This window comes from Hevea brasiliensis, chromosome 8 (genome assembly GCF_030052815.1).
Source record: "Hevea brasiliensis isolate MT/VB/25A 57/8 chromosome 8, ASM3005281v1, whole genome shotgun sequence".
Taxonomy (NCBI): Eukaryota; Viridiplantae; Streptophyta; class Magnoliopsida; order Malpighiales; family Euphorbiaceae; genus Hevea; species Hevea brasiliensis.
In genome coordinates this window covers 42,935,712-42,956,897 of record NC_079500.1, presented here as the reverse complement: position 1 = coordinate 42,956,897, position 21,186 = coordinate 42,935,712, and the positions used below count along the sequence as shown (strand labels likewise).

General features: G+C 32.2%; 2 protein-coding genes across 2 annotated transcripts in view; one reads left to right on the top strand and one right to left on the bottom strand.

The window, feature by feature from the left end:
• Positions 1–1,040: 1,040 nt before the first annotated feature.
• On the top strand, positions 1,041–2,003 carry LOC110657405 (putative B3 domain-containing protein At3g24850). Its single transcript, XM_021814592.2, has one exon. The coding sequence runs from the start codon at positions 1,041–1,043 to the stop codon at positions 2,001–2,003; it is 963 nt and encodes a 320-aa protein (XP_021670284.2).
• Positions 2,004–2,835: 832 nt separating this feature from the next.
• Positions 2,836–21,186, bottom strand: part of LOC131182128 (histone-lysine N-methyltransferase ATX5-like) — a 28,584-nt gene continuing 10,233 nt past the window's right edge. The window contains exons 3-9 of the mRNA XM_058150774.1: positions 4,648–4,659; positions 4,441–4,497; positions 4,263–4,352; positions 3,862–3,948; positions 3,441–3,515; positions 3,081–3,181; positions 2,836–2,965 (exon numbers count right to left, since the gene is read on the bottom strand). Of these exons, the coding sequence (XP_058006757.1) occupies positions 2,875–2,965; positions 3,081–3,181; positions 3,441–3,515; positions 3,862–3,948; positions 4,263–4,352; positions 4,441–4,497; positions 4,648–4,659 (513 nt within the window). The 3' untranslated portion in view covers positions 2,836–2,874. The remainder of the gene's footprint in view (positions 2,966–3,080; positions 3,182–3,440; positions 3,516–3,861; positions 3,949–4,262; positions 4,353–4,440; positions 4,498–4,647; positions 4,660–21,186) is intronic.

The following is a 21,186-nucleotide window of genomic DNA, read 5'->3' as shown; positions in this document are numbered from 1 at the left end:
TGTAAACATGAGATTATATGTAGAAGCGAAATTATTTTCAATTCTCTTAACCCTTCGTTAACAGGAAATTAAATTAGGGTTTTGATTTCTACTTTTAATTCCTACTTTTTTAATGCTACTTCGGGGTCAGGATTTCAATCTCTATTCGAGCGTTTATACAGTCCTAAGATTCAAAATTAGGGTTTTGAGTATTTGTCAGTGAGTCGCGAAGTTCACGCGAGCAAACATGGTTCGAGAGATGCAAGGGCTATTAGACTTCCCAAGGAGTCTAGCTTTGGTGAGAAGCGAAAGCTCGAGTCTAAGGACAATAAAGACTCGTTTGGCTCTGGAAATGGGAGGTACCTAGAGGAATATTCGTCATCAAAGCAGGTTATGGAGAGAGTTGAGGATGGCATGAATGATAGGTGGAATGGCGAAGATGATGATAGAGGGGAAGGGACGAATAAGTTGAAGGAGAAGTCGAGTGAATCCAGGAGTAAGAGGAGAGATGAGAGTGCTGGAGCATATGGTGAGAGCGAGGAGGTGGTGAAAAAGGGCAGTAAAAAGAGTGGGAAAGCATAGGGAATCAAGTAGTCGAAAGAAGGGGAGAGAAGTTGGAACAGATGGGGAGAGGGACAGAGAGAGGGAAAGGGAAAAGGAGAGAGATAGGAGGGGAAGAGTGAGAAATTGTTTGATGGTGAATTCGAAGACATGCGTTCAGTGAAGCATGTATCTGAAAAAACTAGTAACTGATTGATTTGTTGGTTGTTGCTTGGTTTACAATCAATGTTCTGTTCGAATGTGTTTAATGAGTATTGTTTTGACCACTTATGGGATTGAATGTTGTAAGTGTTGTGTATTGTAATTGCGGTTTTAAGAGTATTTCTCCCATAATGAGATTTTCTTTTTTGGGAAGAGGGAAATTATTATTATTATTATTATTATTATTATTATTATTATTATTATTATTATTATTATTATTATTATTTACTTTCAAAATAAACGTAAACTTATAGAAGTTCATTACAGAAGTCAAATTCTTTTTCTTTCTGTCTAGTACGATGGCTTCCTCCTCATCAATCTCCGACGGTGAAGAAAGGAAGGAATCAGGTGTTGGCCTTTTAACTCTTGAAGACCTTAAGCTTCATCATGTTGATATTAATAAGAAGGTGACAAAGTTTGAAGCCTTGTTAGTGGTTACAGAAATTTCTTCTGTCAAGTGGGAGGAAAAGGAGAGAAAGAAAAGGATGGACATGGCGAAGACACAGAGGTTGTTAAGAGAGAAAACTTTGAAAAAGCCAATAATTTTACATGTTGAAGAAAAGGGTATTGCAATTAAGGACAAAGAGTTTGTGGGAGAAAAATTACTGAGTAGTGCAATCAAGTTTGGGAAAGAACTGAATCAGAAGAAGAATGTGAGAATAAATACCTCATTGAAACGAAGAAATCCTGACTATGAGAAAGACAAAAACTGGGATGTAGTATTTGAGAATGGTCAAGAAAGGAGAAAAAGGTATAGAAAGGGGAACTCTAAAAGTGAGAATGGCATAGCGAAGGGTTCAATGCTAGTGACACCACCAGACCTGCCTCAAGAATTCAAGAAGAAGATCAAGGAGATGCATGGTACTGAATTGCAATTAGTGATACAAAAGGCAATCACGGACACTGATACACAGGATGCTCAGAGTCGTTTATCAATGCCCAAGAGGCAAATACTATGTGAGTTCTTAAAAGAAGTTGAAAGGGAAAAGTTAGAAAAGAATGAAGAGATGAAAGTGCAGATCATGATCGATCCCAATCTTAAACTTAGTGACATGATTTTCAAGCATTGGAACTTGGGGAAATCAAACGGGAAAACTTGCACGTCATTTGTGTTTCGCACTCACTGGAATGATTTCAAGAAGAAGATTGGAGTGAAGAAAGGTGATATAATTCAGGTGTGGTCTTTTCGAATTGAAGAACAACTTTATTTTATTTTGGTAAAGGTTGAAGAAGAAGAGAATGAACAAGCTAATCGCAGATGAAGTAAGTGGCACAATAATTTTCTTTTTGCGTCAATTTTAAAGCATATGTATGGAAAATTGAAGAATCTATGTTTAGTTAAAACTTAGTATGTCTAATTGTGGATATCCATTGGTTGACAACTGTAAAGTGTTGAGGTAAAGATTTTCTATTAATTGATATCTTCTTCAAAATAACAGAGTTTTTTTGTGTTCATGTGCCAAACTTTTTAATGACTGATGGAAATAATTTCAAAGCAATTTTATTTTGTTAAGAGTTTTCCGCAAATCTGATTGTTGTAGGTCCAAATTAAAACACAAAAATGGGCTGGTTAGTTTCTTAATTCCTATTCCAATTTTATTTTATTGCACCTGTTTTAAGTGGCTTCTCAATTGTATTTTTGAAGTGAATGGCGGATGTCATGAAAGTGGAGAGAAAGTACAAGCACGTAGACCTATGATAATCATGCATATGAACAATATTTTTCCTTATTCTTCATGCATTGTGATTTAAGAGTCGAAATCACCTCGTAATATTGAATTTCATGGGCAACAACCCAATGACAATACAACTCCAATCTCTCATCATGAAAAAAAATGATCCAGCAACTTCAATGTCTGAACGAGTGCTCCAACTAACAATGAAAATGGGTTAGCTTTTAATTATAAGAGAATGAGGGTGAGTCAACAAATTTACACAAATGCCTGAATTAAAACAGCAGGCAAACCTATAACATTTATTAAGCTCAAAGATTGCCTAAGGGAGTAAAAAAAAGAAACAAAAAATTACATTTTCCTTTTGGCAAAAAGGACAAATATTGTATACTCAGATCCCGTAAGCTTGGGATTGGGTTAGTGCTCCTTGCGGAGAAACAATAATTGTTATGTATATAACCTAATTCATGAATTTCCGGCAATTTGGAGCTTTACATAAACAAGGAACTTTGAATTCATCAGGCTCATCAGGATCAAACAAGTAATCGCATCTGCCAGAAATGAGTAGAAAAAATGAATTTAAGAGTGAAAAATATCACAAATTCCAATGTTTGAGAGAGAGAGAGAGAGAGAGAGAGAGAGAGAGAGAGAGAGAGAGAGAGTTACGTTAGCTCATCACCAGCAGTTACATTTGTCTTAGCAATAAGTACGATACGGCTTTCATCATCACCCACACTCATGATCCTTGCATAGCAGTTCGGCATACACTGTATCAAGGATAAATTAAGACTAGTAAAGAAGATGAAACCTTAACCTTGAACTAATTAATAAAAAATTACAGAGTGCCACAATATGAAACAGAAAAGGTTCCAAGCATTTAACGTAGGATTTCAAGTAATAAAGTCAAATATATGTTGTGTGACATGAAATCATATACTTAGGAGACAGCCGAAGCAGAATGCAGGAAATGGAAGATCTCCCTCCAAAAGAAGAATAAAAATTCCAAGTTTGTTAAAGACAACTTACTGAGTGGTTTATTAGGCGTGCAATGTTTCCTTTGTCAGTGGCATCTACCACTACCTCTTCGCTGATCTTGAAAAGCTACAAAAGAAAATCATATCACAGCTTAGTCCTCGGAAGAAAAAAGGTAGAAGAAAGAATGGCATGCAAAAACTGCAGATAGATTAATATTTTAATTTAAGTGATAAATGGGAGGAAGGAGGAGGAAAGCAAGTTCAATTAAGAAAAATGCTTGCAAGAATTTTTATCACCAGAATGGTCTCAAATCCATCTGGTGCATGCCTCCCTAAGATCTGCAACGCCAGGTTGCACTTAACTTGAACCACTTGAATATTATAAAAGAGTAATGGTAAAAAAATATATATCCATATAGCCAACCAACTAGTTAATGATTAAGATTTAGTTGTAGTAGTTGTTGTAAACTCACATAGCAGTCTTTGCCTTCTAACCGGTAGCGTGCCTCCCGAAGATCTGCATTGCTGCGTCTCACCTGTTCACCACGATATTCAAGGACCTGGAGACAAGCACGTGCTTACTCAGACATGAACACACCCTCATACGCAGGTTATTGCATAAAGAAAAACATTGCTTTCAGATAGGTCAGGATCTCAAAATAAGTTGCAGCATGAGTGTGGAGGTGCAAACAGATACCATTTCATTTTTGAGAAACACCTCTCTCATTTATTTTGCATATGTAATACATTTGTAAAGTTTCAAGACTCTAAAGGATGTCTCACTGGAAAGCCTGTGTGCATTTTAGAGTTTTAACTGAAATAACATACTTCCTATAAGCAGGACCATTTTAGAGTTTTAACTGAAATAACATACCATTTCTCCTTCTTGAATGTTTCTCCATGCAAAAAGGCCCCATCCATGTATCCCAGATCTACCAAAGCAAACTCGATCATTTTCAGTTCTCTGGGGTCACATGCACACAAAATAACAGTTGGAAGAATAATATAGAAAGTAACAGTTTAACAAACAAAAACTAAGAATGGAGATTTGCCTGCAAGTGGTAAAGCCTCTCTTTGAAAGAACAAAAACTTTTAGGCTCTTCAACTACCTGTCGACCAAGAAGAACAATCACGTTACTACTAGATTGAATGCTCTTTCCAAATTAAGAGGTACAAAAAGATAACAATCCCATATGATATTAAAAGGGGAAGAAAACATTATCTTATGGTATTGAAAGGGAATAAAACAGAAACTTTACTCTGAATGCATTCAAACATTATCAATGAATCATATCAAATATATAACCAATAAATATATGAAAAATTCTTTGCCTATTTGTTTTTGACACATATTATATTATTATTTTTAAAAATAAAAAAATAATTAAAATTTATTTTTAAAATATTATAACAAATAAATTGAATAATTATTTATTATTTATAACGCTTAGAAGTAAATTCATCATTGAAAATAAATTTAAAATAAATACTATTTTTTAACAAAAATATCTCAGTTTAAATAAAAAATAAAATTAAAATAGCTATCAACTAATATGAAAAAGCTCTAAAATAAAACTTTAATTTTAAATTTTTTATGTTTTTTTTAATATTTTATTTATTATTTTTAATTAAAAATTTTATTATTTTATTTCAATGATCGTCGCAGCAGCATATATTGTACAAGATAGCATGAAAATCCTATCAAGGATATGATTGGAACTTAATATCTGCTCTTTTATTTTCTTTTTCTTTTTCTTTTTCTTTTTTAAGAAATTGTCATCACTTTTAATATGGGAATTGATCAGATTAGCCGATTAATAATCTCTGAAATTTTCTGAAAATTTTATACTGCAGTGTGATTATTATGTTACATATTAACATCTAGTGACCTGTGCACAAAAACCTAAGATTCCTAAGATTGAGTTGCTTGAACTTATGATTATTGTTTTAAAAAAGAAGTACGATTAAATATTATTAACAAATAATTAAAAAAAAATGTCATTAGGTATATAAAGTTATATTGTTCGTTAAATTCATGTTAATCTTATAATATTAATATGAATATTAAAATATTTTTCTTAAAATAATTGAATGATATCTAATTTATTAATATGCATTAAATTTGGCTTATTAGTAAAATTATTATAGACAAGTAATGATGTAAAATAAAAATAATAATTTATTACTATTTATCCCTATCTATTCCTATCTCATCAACACTTCTAAACCTTCTAAAATTATGATTACCTATCTCTCTAGAACTTTACACTAATCCCAATAAATATCTCACTAGGAAGATTGAAAGGGACACTCAGAGATTAATCCCTGGAGCTTTCTCTAAAATTTTCTTTTCCTTCTCCCTATTTTTTTTTTAATTTCAAAAAATTTAACAATATTTAATCAAGGTGAGAGTTTTTGATACTTCATGTTCAAGATTAATGCCATACTATAGTTGTTTCATATTTATATGCTTTAAATTAGTCTTATACGTTCATAATTTGCATATACATGTGATAAATTTAAGGATAATAACAACACTGCATATGTTCTTATTTCTGACACTTCGTTTTTAATTAATTTTCATGTACTTTTATTTCTATAAAATTATATTTGTAATCTTCATGAAATTTTGATAATTTTAATTTCAAAAATCATAGAAAAAGTTGTTAAATTGAATAAGTTATAACTATCCAAATTTAGGGTGTCTACAAATCATAATTTGTAGTACAACCGAATTTCAAGGCTTATATTTTCCTCAATTCTTCATCTTTTTCTGTGATTCTTGTGTCTAAAATTAAATTCAAGATCTTGTCTAATTTTTTTCGTTGGTTTTATGCAAAAAATATTTTATAGTTTGAGAGATATCTTAGTTTTAAAAAAGTAGTATAAATTTATCACCGTTAAAAATTTCGATTTTTGTAAATTATTTGTTAATGATGTTGACCTGATTATTAATTTTATAATTTAATATGATGTTTTATCTTACACCTATATTTTTTTTGTAATTTTTATACTTGCTTAGATATTTTAAAAATTCAAATATAAAGACATAGTGAATTTATTAATTTCATGTTGGTTTATATATTTTTTTATTTTCAAGCTTTAAATTTTATATTGATATGATTTTAATGATGTATGTGATATAATATAGTGTTATGAAGTGTTAGGAATAGGTTAAAAGACCTTCAGCCATTAGGTAATTTTAACTAAATAAAAGTTTAAACCACTTAAAATCTTAGTGTTTGATTTCAATACAATTTGTTATTAATTTATTTCATAATATAAATAAAATTAGTAATTAGCTCTAAAGTATCAAGCAAGAGGTCATAATTTATACATGCATTTTATATCATCATTTAGGTATAATTTTTGCACATAATTTATCCTTGTTCATAGATATTACTATAGATATTAGCATATATTTAGTCAATTTTGCAATTTTACACTTCTTAGTTTAATTTTTGGAATTTATTTGTTTTGTAGGTTAAATTTGGAGAAATTTGGTGTATTTTGATCAGAGCAGCTATTTGGAAGAAATTAGAGTTGAATTGCAAAATTTTGAAGTTGAGTTAAAGAGGCCGAAAGTGACAACACCTGCGACAAGATTTAGGAGCATGGGGGGTATTTATAAAGAAAGAATGGAGCATTAAATGCCCAATTTCAGAAATATGACACCAAAATGGCTTTTGGTGCTTTTGAGAAGATATTTATGATGTTATGTCAAATTGAAGAGACGCTGCTAAAAAAGCAGGCCAAATAGCTATCCTCAAGCCTAATCACCATAAATCACGAACCATGAGTTTCAAGAAACTCTGTAAAGGTAATCGGTCGAGCATAAGCATGAAAACTAAAGATTCGAAGGGACTAAGAGGGGGAGGGGGGGGGGGGGGAGGGGGGGGAGAGGGAGGAACAATGATATAACCATCCCAAAATCAAGTCAAAGAGTTAACGCTCCCAACATGGCAGCTAAAGTGTCAAGCGCTGACTCAAAAGGGCAAAACAAAGAAGTCGTGACCAGGGAGTAGCTTGACCATCACGTGGCTCAGGCCAATTAGACCGAACGACCAAGACTCAAACTATCCAGACCAAGAGCAATCTGAGCATCACATGGCTTGGACTATTTAGATTGAGCAAAGGAAGGATTGGACTGGTTAACCCAACAAACATGAACAAGAGATATTAAAGTAAAGTTTAGGAGTGTTACTAAACATTAGTAATACTAGTCAACATTCAAGATAGATTTATAGGTGAAAATCTTAGAACGATAACCGAGTGTCTAAGATTCTCTCAACTAGTTATAATGGCTTTTTAGCTCTTAGTCTATAAATATCAGAACTAAGTATTAATTAGGTGTGCTTACTCTGCTAAAATTATGACTGAAAGCACTTTATCATTTAGCACCTCCATTTTCGATCAAACTTTTAACTTGAGCATCGGAGAGGCTAGCCCATAGGCCACCGATCTCATCTTTTCCATTGAATTGTAGGTTGATTTGGCGATTATAGGAGACTCACAACAACATTAATTACCATTAGCTTCTGATAGATTTTTTAGTGCGATTGCAATAGCTTTGATGACAATGTCATTTACTAATAATCTAATATCATGTTACTTTATAAGTTAAGGAAGGACTGACACATGAGCAATTTGCCAAATTATTGGTGTTTAGATAAATGAATTAACAAACCTGAAGTTTAAGTATAATACCTTTGAGCTTCTTTCTAAAAGAAAGAAGAGGATCTAGTATAATATATGATAAAAATCACAGACAAATTTTGAACAAAGACTATATAACAAAAAATAGATAATATACAATATAGAATTCCATAAGTTGTTGATAAATACAAATTTGGTGCAATTTGTTTAGATTATAATAACCTTCTTGCTATAACCTGCAAAGTTAACATGAGTTGAGCATAAACAAATTAAACTATGGAAAGGATAGTTGTGGCAAAATAAACGTATGGAAAGGATAAAGGGACAAAACCTAAGTGCAAAGGATCTGAGGAAGAATGCAAGAGAAACTCCAAAAGAAAGGGATAAAAAAGGGGGGGAAAACTTGAACCTTCTAAAATGCTCAAGAAATGAGAGGAACTAGAAATAAGTGGCAGCAAAATCCACTAAATCAATGTAAGGAAACACAAACTTAATACAATTGCACCCAATTTGTATTCCAAATATCAGAAAGCACATTCATGCACCACAACACCATGATACAGATGCGGCCAAGGAATTCAAGAACATTCATAGCCAAATACTGAGAAGCTAGGATTATGGTTCAATTTTAATGTAGAGTAGAGTTTTATTTATGTACATCATAGGGATACTTCTGTAATTTCATATTTGCTAAAAAGATCTAGTTTTTTATAGGAGTCTTTATTTATATTCCTTATTGGTTAAAAATTATTTAATTATTAAGGTTTACCTTTGGAAGTCCAAATCCTTAAGCGCAAATGATTAATATATGAGTCTATAAATACCCATGTTTGTAGTGTTGTAAAAAAAGCTTTGAACAATACATATTCTAGCAATTATGCTTCGAATTGTGTGATGCAATTCAACCCTAGGTGTGATGCCTTTAGAATCTTGGGTGTGAATGCCTAAGGAAGTTTAGGTGTGAAGCCTAAACTATTCTATTGTTCATTTTGCAAATTTGGTCCTACAAACAGCCCCAAAAACCTACTTCTTATAATAATTTTACTTTTGAAATCTATACCCTTTTGAACCTTTTATTATAGTTCACAGCCCATATATCTTCTCGTCTTATTCAATTTCCCACATCAGTTACATCTTTTCACAACTCTAAATTCTCAACCTAAATTCCTATTCATTATAGCCTTCATAAGACTCAAATTTCAACATTAATTCTAAGACTTGCTGTGACACCCCTCACCCATCTACAGTGTAGCAAAGCAAGGCATGTCACACTCGGTGCCGGAGTACCCTATCTTATCTTAGTTTATTCTTTTAATAATTTGTTCTCATTATATTTTAATGTTAATTATTTTTCTAAGGAGAAACCAGTGGAGTTTTCTCTATTTCTATTACCATTTGGCGTATTTCACTATTCACCTACTAGAAATTCAACAATATTTTCATAATAAAATCTTATCCATACTAATCATAATTATCTCGTCAATCATTCTCACAGTCATCACATATTTCAAATCTCATCCATATATTTCAATTTCATAATCATTTCCATACATTTCCATTCATACTCAATTCATATGTAAAAATTTTCAAATTACATAAATTTACATGATTTATAAACTAATTACACAAGTTCATAATTTACAATTTACATAATATACAAATACAAATTAATTACAATTCCATAATTTATATTTCAACATAATAACTAATTATAAATGCATAAAATAACTTTTGTGAGCCCTATCTACAGGCATTGCTGAGGAGGTGACAACTTGAACACTTCTGACACTTCTGCAGATCTGGATTCTAAAAATCCCAGTCAATTGTCCACTAGGTTTTAACTTCAGTACCTACACGAAGGAAACAAATCCATCGTGCTAAGTATTTCTGCTTAGTGGTGCAATAATATAACAAGAAAATAATATATTCAAATAAGAAAGACTAAAGTATAATTCTAAAGTATAATTTAGATCATCGGGTAGCAATTAAATTTGGTATGATATTTCTGATATCAACTATCTTATATTCTATTTTGTCCCTCTTTGGAAGTGCTAAGTTTATACAATAATTATATTCAATATACAGATTAATTCTAGCAATATTGTATTTTCGATTCCTACAATTCTAAAAATTTCGTTTATACTACTTGATTCAGTTATGTTTCCATTGCTAATCTTTTTCCTCATTTCATTCAATACTTTCTAATCTTTTTAATTACTAATGTTCTTAAATAATTTCAATAATTTACACTGCCTAGGTAACTTATGACAGACTGACTAAACTGGATAACAGGTCGTTGGCATTGGACACCGCGGTGCCTCGGGCTGTCATACCATGGAACGCGGAACGTCAATCACGTATGCAGTCAATATGGCTAAAAAGTCATGATAACATATAATCGAGCATAAAAGCCATGAGTGCGGGCATAAAGCCTTACGTAGTACTGCTAAACAATACACTATTGGCATGTCAATCTATACAATCTGACACACGTGTCTAGGCAATACATGGGCACATAAGTACCATTAAGTGTTAATATGTTTTGTTTTATTATTTCATTATTTCACGATAAATTCCAATTATAATTTATAACATTTCAATTCTATTCGTAACAGAAATATAAATTTTTAGAATAGAATATTACATAAATTATGCATTTATCATAATTTACACATTCATTTATTATATCATTTGTGTTGATCACAATTCACAACAATGGTTCTCATGTACCATTGTGCTCAAAACATTCTTCCTTTCTTTCCTAATGAGAAATGATGTCTCATTCATACATTAATATGATTCATTTATTCACTCATTATGTCATTCATAAGATCATAATTTATAACAATTATTTCATTATATATATTTTTTGTAATATTCTAAACTTTATTTCCTAGTGAAAACACAATATCTAGACTCATTTTCATCTAATACATATATTCATGAATATCATTTATATAATTCACAATTTATCAATTATATCATCTATTTTTCCTTTCTAATTCCTTATCTAATTTATTACATCATTTTACATGTCCCTAGGTTCAACATTTTCATTTATATTGATTTTCAAACTACATTTCAAGATATATTAACAATGTCTCCTAAGTTCTATTTGTGATGAGAATACAATTTCCATCTACCTATTCTCATAATTTAGGTATACATTAAATCCTTTAAGTGGGGTACCATTCACTCCATTAATTTTGGTTGTTACTATTCACTTAGCCATTCCTACACAAAAGTTGACTTTTTAATTCATAATAGATTTGTTAAGCCTAAGTTCACCAAGATAGCACATTTTACATTTTATTTTTGTTGGCATTGATTGGCAATACTATTTCAAAGCTTATTTTATATTATTCAAAATTTTCAGATTTCATACCTTAAGTTTACTGTTCCATTGGTCATTGTTACAGTGGAAATTTGGCAAAACTTTCTTCATCAAAGTTGTTCCTTTATGTGTCTTCTTTAATTTCCTTTTTAAATCACTCCATTTAGAGTTTTGTAGCTCAAGTTATGGCCTAAATACCATAACTAGCCGGATTGAAATTTTCCAGAATTTTTGGGCAGAATTGGTTCTACCAGAATTGGTTCTTCATGAAAGTTGTTCTAAATTGTCTAAGCTTTCTATTGATATAAAATTCAGGTCAATTGGATATTTCTACCCTGAGTTATGGCCAAATGAAGAAACACTATTCATTAGGTCACTTTTACCAGGTCCAAAATTGGTTACCCGGATTTGGCCAATTTTTAGGTCATCCTAAGTTTGTTTTCTGGGCAAGATTTCTTCATCAAAGTTATGCCATTATATGTCTAGTTTCATGTGCAATTAGCCTTGCACAAATTGAACCTACACAACTCAAGTTACAGCTGCCCAAACTTGCTAGACTCACATCCAGTCTTGCAAGTCCTATGAGGCAGTATACCCAACCTCAAATCCAAAGCCATAATTCAATTCAATTCCTCATCAAACACAGCCAAATGGTCAATAATTGACCATTAGGACTTCTATTCACCAACACATGAGCAAAACCCAAATTTGTCACAAACCCTAATTGGTCATAATTTCCATCTCCTACAAACTCATCAAATTTCAACTCTACTTTATATATATACACATTAATTGACTTTAATATACAAATTTAATTGCATCCTAACTATCAAAACCATGAAAATCCCATACCATCAAGGCTGACCAAATTTTCCATGCCTTCATACATACCTCAATTCCATAAATATTCATGTAAGCTCATCATAATTTGACTAAATTTTAACTAAAGAAGAAGGAAGGAAACTAGTTTATGCACTAACCTTTTTGAACAGAATTTTCTTGGCTAATCTTCAATTTTTCCTTCACTTTCTTTCTTTCTCTAGGCTGCCAAACACTTACCCAATAGGTGTAGACAAGTTTTAATAAAAGAAACTTAAGGTTTTATGGCGAGAAATTACGGCTTAGAAGAGAGAGATTAGAAAGTTTTAATGGAGGTAGAGAGAGATGGGAGTGGCTGCCAAAAATGGTTGAGGAGATGAGCAGAATTTATTTCTTAATTTTTCTCATTTTATGTGTATATATCTCCTTTTAATTAGTTTGTCAAGTTGTGATTGGGTTGAGAGTTTTTAATTGCATCATGGTGATGTCACAAGTCCCATTTAATTTATTTTCTTTTCTATTCTTCTCTACTCATTTTCAATTTAATTTTTATCACTTTTTATTCATATTTTATGTCATATAATTTATTTACTTAATTGGACAAGTCGGTCAAAAATTATCTCTGAAGACGAAATGACCAAAATGCCCTCCGTTTGGGTTATTGAGCCAAAATTGTCTGTACCAATTGATAAAATTCCAAAAGCATTTTCTTGGAATTCTAGTGCCATCGAAACCTCAATAACTCTTCTCTAGAGTCCCAAAAATTATTTCACAAAATTTCCCTCAAGTTTAGGGCTATAGCTGTGAAGACAGCAACTTCCCGCTAGGGTCACCCATCACTGGGGCACTGCCTCATTTAACCTTAGTGTATTTCATAGATTAAATTTTTTAAAATTTGTTTCTTACCATTATTTCAATTATTTATGACTCCTCACTCTAGTTTAATTATAGTTCCAGACATTCTAGCTGTCCAGTCAAACATTGGTCAATGGAACAGTCGAATGCACGGACTAGCTAAAGTGAGGGTGTTACAATTCTTCCCCTCTAACAAAAATTTCGTCCTCGAAATTTACCGGGTGTAGGTATCTGAGATAATTCCTTTACCTTTTTATTGCTCCCTCTGTCTACTACTTTTATATATATTGTATTATTTAGTCTTTTCAAATCTATCATTATACACTTAGGCATATCATAAAGGAAGGATACTTTATCTCAAATTCACATTTGGGGCATCTTACTCCTCTCTGGCTTGGGTGACATTTGCAAGTGGTGTTACTGTTGCACCTGGTCCTTCCATGACCTCTATCTGGGTCCGTGGTAAATTCCTCTTAGGACAATCTTTTAGACGATGGTCCATGGCCCCGCATCTATAACAGGCTCCAGTCAATCCCCTACATTCACCTTATGCCAATTGTTACAATGGCTACATTTTCTTGCTAGTCTTGGTTCACTCACCACTAGTATCTCTGGTTGACCTCTTCTGGGTATAGGCCTGGGTCTAGGTCTCTTATTTTGATCAGATGTCCAAATTTCCTCTTTTGCTGATCACCACTCCTCTTTTATTCCTCTTTATGAACACCGCTAATATATTTCTTTCTGAACTCTATCAGAAAGAATTCCCAAGTTACGTTGGCTGGTGGCACTATCTTGGTTACGACATCCCACCATCAATATGCAGCTTCTTGTAGCAATGAAACTGCACACTCCAAATTCTATTATGGTGTGCAATGGAGCTGTTGCAGGACTCTTTCAGTCCTTTCTAACCAATACTTAGCCACTGAAGAATTGTCTTCCTTTTTACCATTGAAATCTACAGCTCCATACTTCTTAATTTTTTCTAAAGGTGATTTCCACTGAGGCGGTGGTGGAATAACCCCAGTCATCTGTCGAAAGAATTCAGTCATCTGCTCAAACAAGGCCTATTGGGGTTGTACAGGCACTTCTTGCACTAGTGGAGCAGGATCTCCCCGATTTCCAACATCACTCCCAGTCGGGATACGGCTTATTACTTCTTCCTCTACTGCCCTGTGCGATTCTGAGTCTATACCTTAACCTAAAATAACAAAAGAAAATAGATCTGCATTAGTGTCACCTTGACTCTTATGAATGCAATGCATGTTATGCACACGATCTTATTCTATCTATCAATGCCTAGGAACGCCTAAACCGTGCTCTGATACTAATAAATGTGACACCCCTTACCCGTCTACAGTGTAGCCGAGCAAGGCATGTCACACTCGGTGCCAGAGCACCCTATCTTATCTTAGTTTATTCTTTTAATAATTTGTTCTTGTTATATTTTAATATCAATTATTTTTCTAAGGAGAAACTAGTGGAGTTTTCTCTATTTCTATTACCATTTGGCGTATTTCACTATTCACCTACTTGAAATTCAACAATATTTTCACAATAAAATCTTATCCATACTAATCATACTTATCTCATCAATCATTCTCACAGTCATCTCATATTTCAAATCTCATCCATATATTTCAATTTCATAGTTATTTCCATACATTTTCATTCATACTCAATTCATATGTAAAAATTTTCAAATTACATAAATTTACATGATTTATAAACTAATTACACAAGTTCATAATTTACAATTTACATAATATACAAATACAAATTAATTACAATTCCATAATTTATATTTCAACATAATAACTAATTATAAATGCATAAAATAACTTTTGTGAGCCCTATCTACATGCATTGCTGAGGAGGTACAACTTGAATACTTCTGACACTTCTGCAGATCTAGACTCCAAAAATCCCAGTTAATTGTCCACTGGGTTTTAGCTTCAGTACCTACGCGAAGGAAACAAATCCATCGTGCTAAGCATTTCTACTTAGTGGTGCAATAATATAACAAGAAAATAATATATACAAATAAGAAAGACTGAAGTACAATTCTAAAGTATAATTTAGATCCTCGAGTATCAATTAAATTTGGTATGATATTTCTAATATCAACTATCTTATATTCTATTTTGTCCCTATTTGGAGGTGTTGAGTTTATACAGTAATAATATTCGATATACATATTAATTCTAGCTGTATTGTATTTTCGGTTCCTACAATTCTGAAATTTTCGTTTGTACTACGTGATTCAGTTATGTTTCCATTACTAATCTTTTTTTCATTTCATTCAATACTTTCTAATGTTTTTAATTACTAATATTCTTAAATAATTTCAATAATTTACACTGTCCAGGTAACCTATGATGGAGTGACTAAACTGGATAACGGGTCGTTGGCACTGGACACCGTGGTGCCTCGAGCCGTTATACCATGGGACACGAAACGTCAACCACGTATGCAGTCAATATGGCTAAAAAGCCATCATAACATATAATCTGGCATAAAAGCCATGAATGCGGGCATAAAGCCATAAATATAGGCATAAAGCCTTACGCAGTACTGCTAAACAATACCCTATCGGCATACCAATCTATCCAATCTGACACACGTGCCTAGGTAATACATGGGCACATAAGTACCATTAAGTGTTAATATGTTTTGTTTTATTATTTCATTATTTCATGATAAATTCCAATTATAATTTATAACATTTCAATTCTATTCGTAACAGAAATATAAATTTTTAGAATACAATTTTACATAAATTATGCATTTATCATAATTTATACATTCATTTATTATATCATTTGTGTTGATCACAATTCACAACAATAATTCTCATGTACCATTGTACTCAAAACATTCTTCCTTTCTTTCCTAATGAGAAATGATGTCTCATTCATACATTAATATGATTCATTTATTCATTCATTATGTCATTCATAAGATCATAATTTATAACAATTATTTCATTATATATATTTTTTGTAACATTCTAAACTTTATTTCCTAGTGGAAATACAATATCTAGACTCATTTTCATCTAATGCATATATTCATGAATATCATTTATATAATTCACAATTTATCAATTATATCATCTATTTTTCCTTTCTAATTCCTTATCTAATTTATTACATCATTTTACATGTCCCTAGGTTCAAAATTTTCATTTATATTGATTTCCAAACCACATTGCAAGATATATTAACAATGTCTCCTAAGTTCTATTTGTGATGAGAATACAATTTCTATCTACCTATTCTCATAATATAGGTATACATTAAATCCTTTAAGTGGGGTACCATTCACTCCATTAATTTTGGTTGTTACTATTTACTTAGCCATTCCTACACAAAAGTTGACTTTTTAATTCATAATAGATTTGTTAAGCCTAAGTTCACCAAGATACTACATTTTGCATTTTATTTTTGTTGACATTGATTGCCAATACCATTTCAAAGCTTATTTTATGTTATTCAAAAATTTCAGATTTCATACCTTAAGTTTACTGTTCCATTAGTCATTGTTACAGTGAAAATTTGGCAAAATTTTCTTTATCAAAGTTGTTCCTTTATGTGTCTTCTTTAATTTTCTTTTTGAATCACTCCATTTGGAGTTTTGTACCCAAGTTATGGCCTAAATACTATAACTGGCCGGATTTAAATTTTCCAGAATTTCTGGGCAGAATTGGTTCTGCCAGATTTGGTGTCTTGACTTTGGTGGACAATTCCATTAAGTTTTAGTTAAAATTTGGAGTTATGTGCTTCATGAAAGTTGTTCTAAATTGTCTAAGCTTTCTATTAATATAAAAGTCAGGTCAATTAGATATTTCTACACTGAGTTATGGCCAAATGAACAAACACTATTCATTTGATCACTTTTACCAGGTCCAGAATTGGTTACTCGAATTTGGCCAATTTTTAAGTCATCTTAAGTTTGTTTTCTGTAACACCCCTAAGTTCGGTAGTGCGTTCTACTGTTTCGGTGACCAGTGCTATTCGGACAGCTAGGATGCCTAGAACTACACTTCGTTATGTGTGAGGAGACATAAAATAATGAAATAAAAGAAAAAAAATACAAGAAAAACAAAGGAAAAATAATAGCAAAGAAATGTAACCAAGTTAAGCGAGCCGAGAACCCTAGCGATGGGTGACCGCACCGGGAAGTCACGGTGTGGGCCGTTGACTAGCCCTGGACCGCAGGGAACCCTGGAAAATATTTTTAGGATTTAAAGAGACATCAATTGAAGTATAAATATCATTAGAAATATCAAAGAAAAATAAAATAATTAGTACAAAGAAAAGTGAGAAATCGAAAAACAGACAAAATCCGGTGTTACCGAAAAATCGGGAATGCAACCCGAACAGGGGCATTATGGTCATTTGACATCCTGAATTGTCTTTTGACCTAAATGTCCATTAAAAATAAATAATATTACACTTAGAAAATAAAATGAAGAATTAATTTGGTGGGACCTAATGTAAATAGCCAAAAGTGGAGTGAAATTTGTGTAAATAACACATTTAACATATAAAATGATTAAACTAAAGTGAGTGGACAACTAAGGAATAACCTAAGGATTATAAAATGTGTTAGTGGGCAGATTTCTCCACTAAACACTTCATCTTCAAGCTTGAGAATCATCCATGCCGTAAATGAAAAGCTCCCAAAACCTCCATGGCCATTTTTCTTTAAGCTTCATGCACTCCTTCAATTTACCTCCAATCACCTTGGCAGCTTCACTAAAAATTGTCCTCACATCACAAGGAAGAGCTTGATACCAAAATCAAGAAGTTTAGTGAAGGTTTAACAAGTCCCAACCAAAGGTAAGTTTGTATTTTTGAACATTGCTTTGTTAAACTTTGTATACTTGTTATGGGTGTTTGAATTGTGAAGAAAATTTTCAAGTTTGAGGAATTCTTGATATATGAATTTTGGACAGCCATGGAATTGTATGTTTAATGAAATATTCATACATATATTTGATGAGAAATTATTTGATTAGGGTGATTTAATGTCCTAGTAAATTATTCCACATGTATATGGTGATTGTGCACTTGGAATGGAAATTGATGAATTGTAGGACACTTTGGCATTGTGGAACAATTCGGCAGCCTTGGGACTCTTTGATAAATGTATGAGTTCATAAAGGTATTGGCAGAATATTGGCATTGAGGATTGATGGATATGTATATAGATTGGTTGTGTAAAGTGTATGTAAGAATGAGTAATGTTTATGTGTATATGTGATTGTACATAGACTTTGTAAATTTGAGTTTATTTGGTGTATTGAGGATGTGTGTAATCTGCCCAAAGTGACTTTAAAGTGAAGTGGTATAAGGTTTTGGTAATGTACCAAAACAGAATTGGTAAGGGAAGTGGACATATAGTAAGGTAAATGTGTCATTTATGTATGTTTAAGCAAGGTAATTAAGGGCAGTATACATTTTAGCCTATAACTTTAAATGTGTAACCTCAATTGGTATGAGACCAATTGGGGGTGAAACTAGGCACAAAATGTGCCAACGTTCATTGAGAAAGCACACCAAAATTCTGCTTGCAAGGTAACATGAAAAATGACCAATTCGGATTAAGTGCAATTGAAACCTGAAAACTGACCAATTGGGCAGCAGTTAGTGTGTAGGCCATAACTCATGCAAAACAGGTCCAATTGACCTGAAATTTTAACCATGAATAGTTAAGACCCATACCTACAAGTCTTATGAAGACACCAAAGCCCATAAATGACCATAAGTAAGTCAAACAGCTTGCACAAGTGCGGGTCCAAAAACTGGCCGCACCAAAGTTGGCCAAAATTGACCTAAAATGACCAAATTTGATGCCATTTGACCAACAATAGTAAAATGACCATAACTTGGTCTACATAACTCGGATTGACCTAAAATTTTTCCCCGCGTTCCGTAAGACATAGATCTACAAGTTTGTAGTTTTGACCAAAACCCAAAAACCGAGGGAACTAGGTCGTCCGGCTAGGTCAAACTAGTATCATGGAATCTAGCAAGTTGCATTAAAATGCACTAAACAAGGAAATGAGTTTGGTAAAACGTACCAACCCTAAAATACTATCGAATGTGACATATTAGTGACACTAAAACCTAGTTTACCTAGAATGCATCGAGGGTCGATATATTGGTTGATTAAGCAAATAAGGGTATTCAATGAATTACTTATCGAACATTATTGTTAGAGACAATTTAATTTTGTACTGAAACACTTCAAATTGTGTTTTTCAGTTAGCAAGGACTCAGGAAAAGGGAAGGAAACACTGAGTCGGACAGAGACGATCATCGAGAGGTTTGTGCACAACTAGTTTTTAACTGATTTTGTTTTGAATATTTCATATGATTAAATGACATATTTTCTTATGTATTATGTTTAACAAGCATTAGATTTAATTCAATGATTATTGAAAATTGTTATAGTATGTATGAATTTAGCTTTGTGAAATGGTATTTCCACAAGTATTAAGCATTGTTATGGATTGAATAAGTTATGTTTTGGAAAATTGTGATAGAACATGTTTTGAATTGTGATGGAAATTTTCATGAAAAAAAATGCAAATTTATGATTTCAATTGTGATGAGCATAAAAATTATTGGATATTGGAATTGACTTTGAATCGAATTATATTGTGATTTATGCTCACTAAAAGGATGGTGATATTGTTTTATATCTCACTATAGATGCTTGACTAGGTTATTACCCGTCTCTCTCATTTGTTGAGAAGACAATGGAGTTAGTTGTGTTTTGATTACCATGGTACGTGCACAGGTTTAGATTTTCTTCTGATTTGAGGTTAGATCTAAGTTTATTTTATCGTTATGGCCCTTGCGGAAGATTCATTATTGTGATGGTACTGTGCACGATGATTCGACCTCCCCGACCATAGGGAGTTAGAATATGATTCGACCTCCCCGACCATAGGGAGTTAGAATCACATCGAAGATGGCCCTATCGGATTAGTCTTGCATAGTTAGTGAGATAAAGAATGATTTGTGAGCTACAGCATGGTTTTTGAGCTACAGCATGGTTTTTGAGATACAACATGGCTTTGAGATAAAGATTGATTTTTGAGATACATAATGATTTTTGAGATACAGATTGGCTTTTGAATGGTAAAGAATTGTGATTTCAATTATGGTTTATGTATAATTGATTTTGTTGGAATTACTTAAATGGTTAGTCATGATTTGATAAATTGAATTTTGTGATCAAAGTCATTTACACAAATGATTAACATTATTGGCAATGAATATTTTGAGTTTTGGAATTTGATGAGTATTCAGATTCCCAAATTATTTACTGTAAATTTTGTCAATGTATATTGTACTATGTTTTAAATTATAGTTGTGCACCACTGAGTTCACCACTCGTGATAGCTTTGTATCTTTGTCGCAGTAAGAAGAGCATAGAGCAGTGAGTAAGTTTCTTTGAAGACACTTTCAGATCAGCTCCAGGTATATTATGGGTATACCCATGTACATAGGTCTGAGGTATGCATGTAATAATATGTATGTAAATTATTTGAACAGCTGTATAAAAACTCTTGTAAAACATTTTGGTATGTAATTAAATGTAAATTATTGTAAATATAAATTTAAGATTTCATTTACTTGAATAGTTTTGTAATATAAATTTTGAGTCTTATAATTGTACATTGAAGTTGTAAAGTGAATTATGAGTTATTTTGACTTGTAAAATTTGTATTATATTTCTTTTATCTCATTCTTTGAAAATACTGAAAAATTGTTGTTGATTGAGTTGAGAAAAATATTGTGTTGAATTTTGTTGGAGTTGAGATTTGGAAAAATATTGAAGTGCTTTTTACAGGTTTTCTAAAGAACTGTTTTATCCAAAATACAGATGGCACTCTGCCAAAATTTTTACAGAAATTCCAAATAAGTCAAATGTGTTAGTTCTATCACTTCAGTTCACAAAAGTTTTTAACACCTGTAAATAGTGCTCACCACTGTGAAAGAAGTAAGAAAAGTTTTTAAAATCCCTTGTAGTGTATTTAATGGGTTATCGATGAGCGGAGTTGATAATTCATTAGGTATACTACGGGATCATGTCATGCCTTACAGAGGGGTAGGGTGTG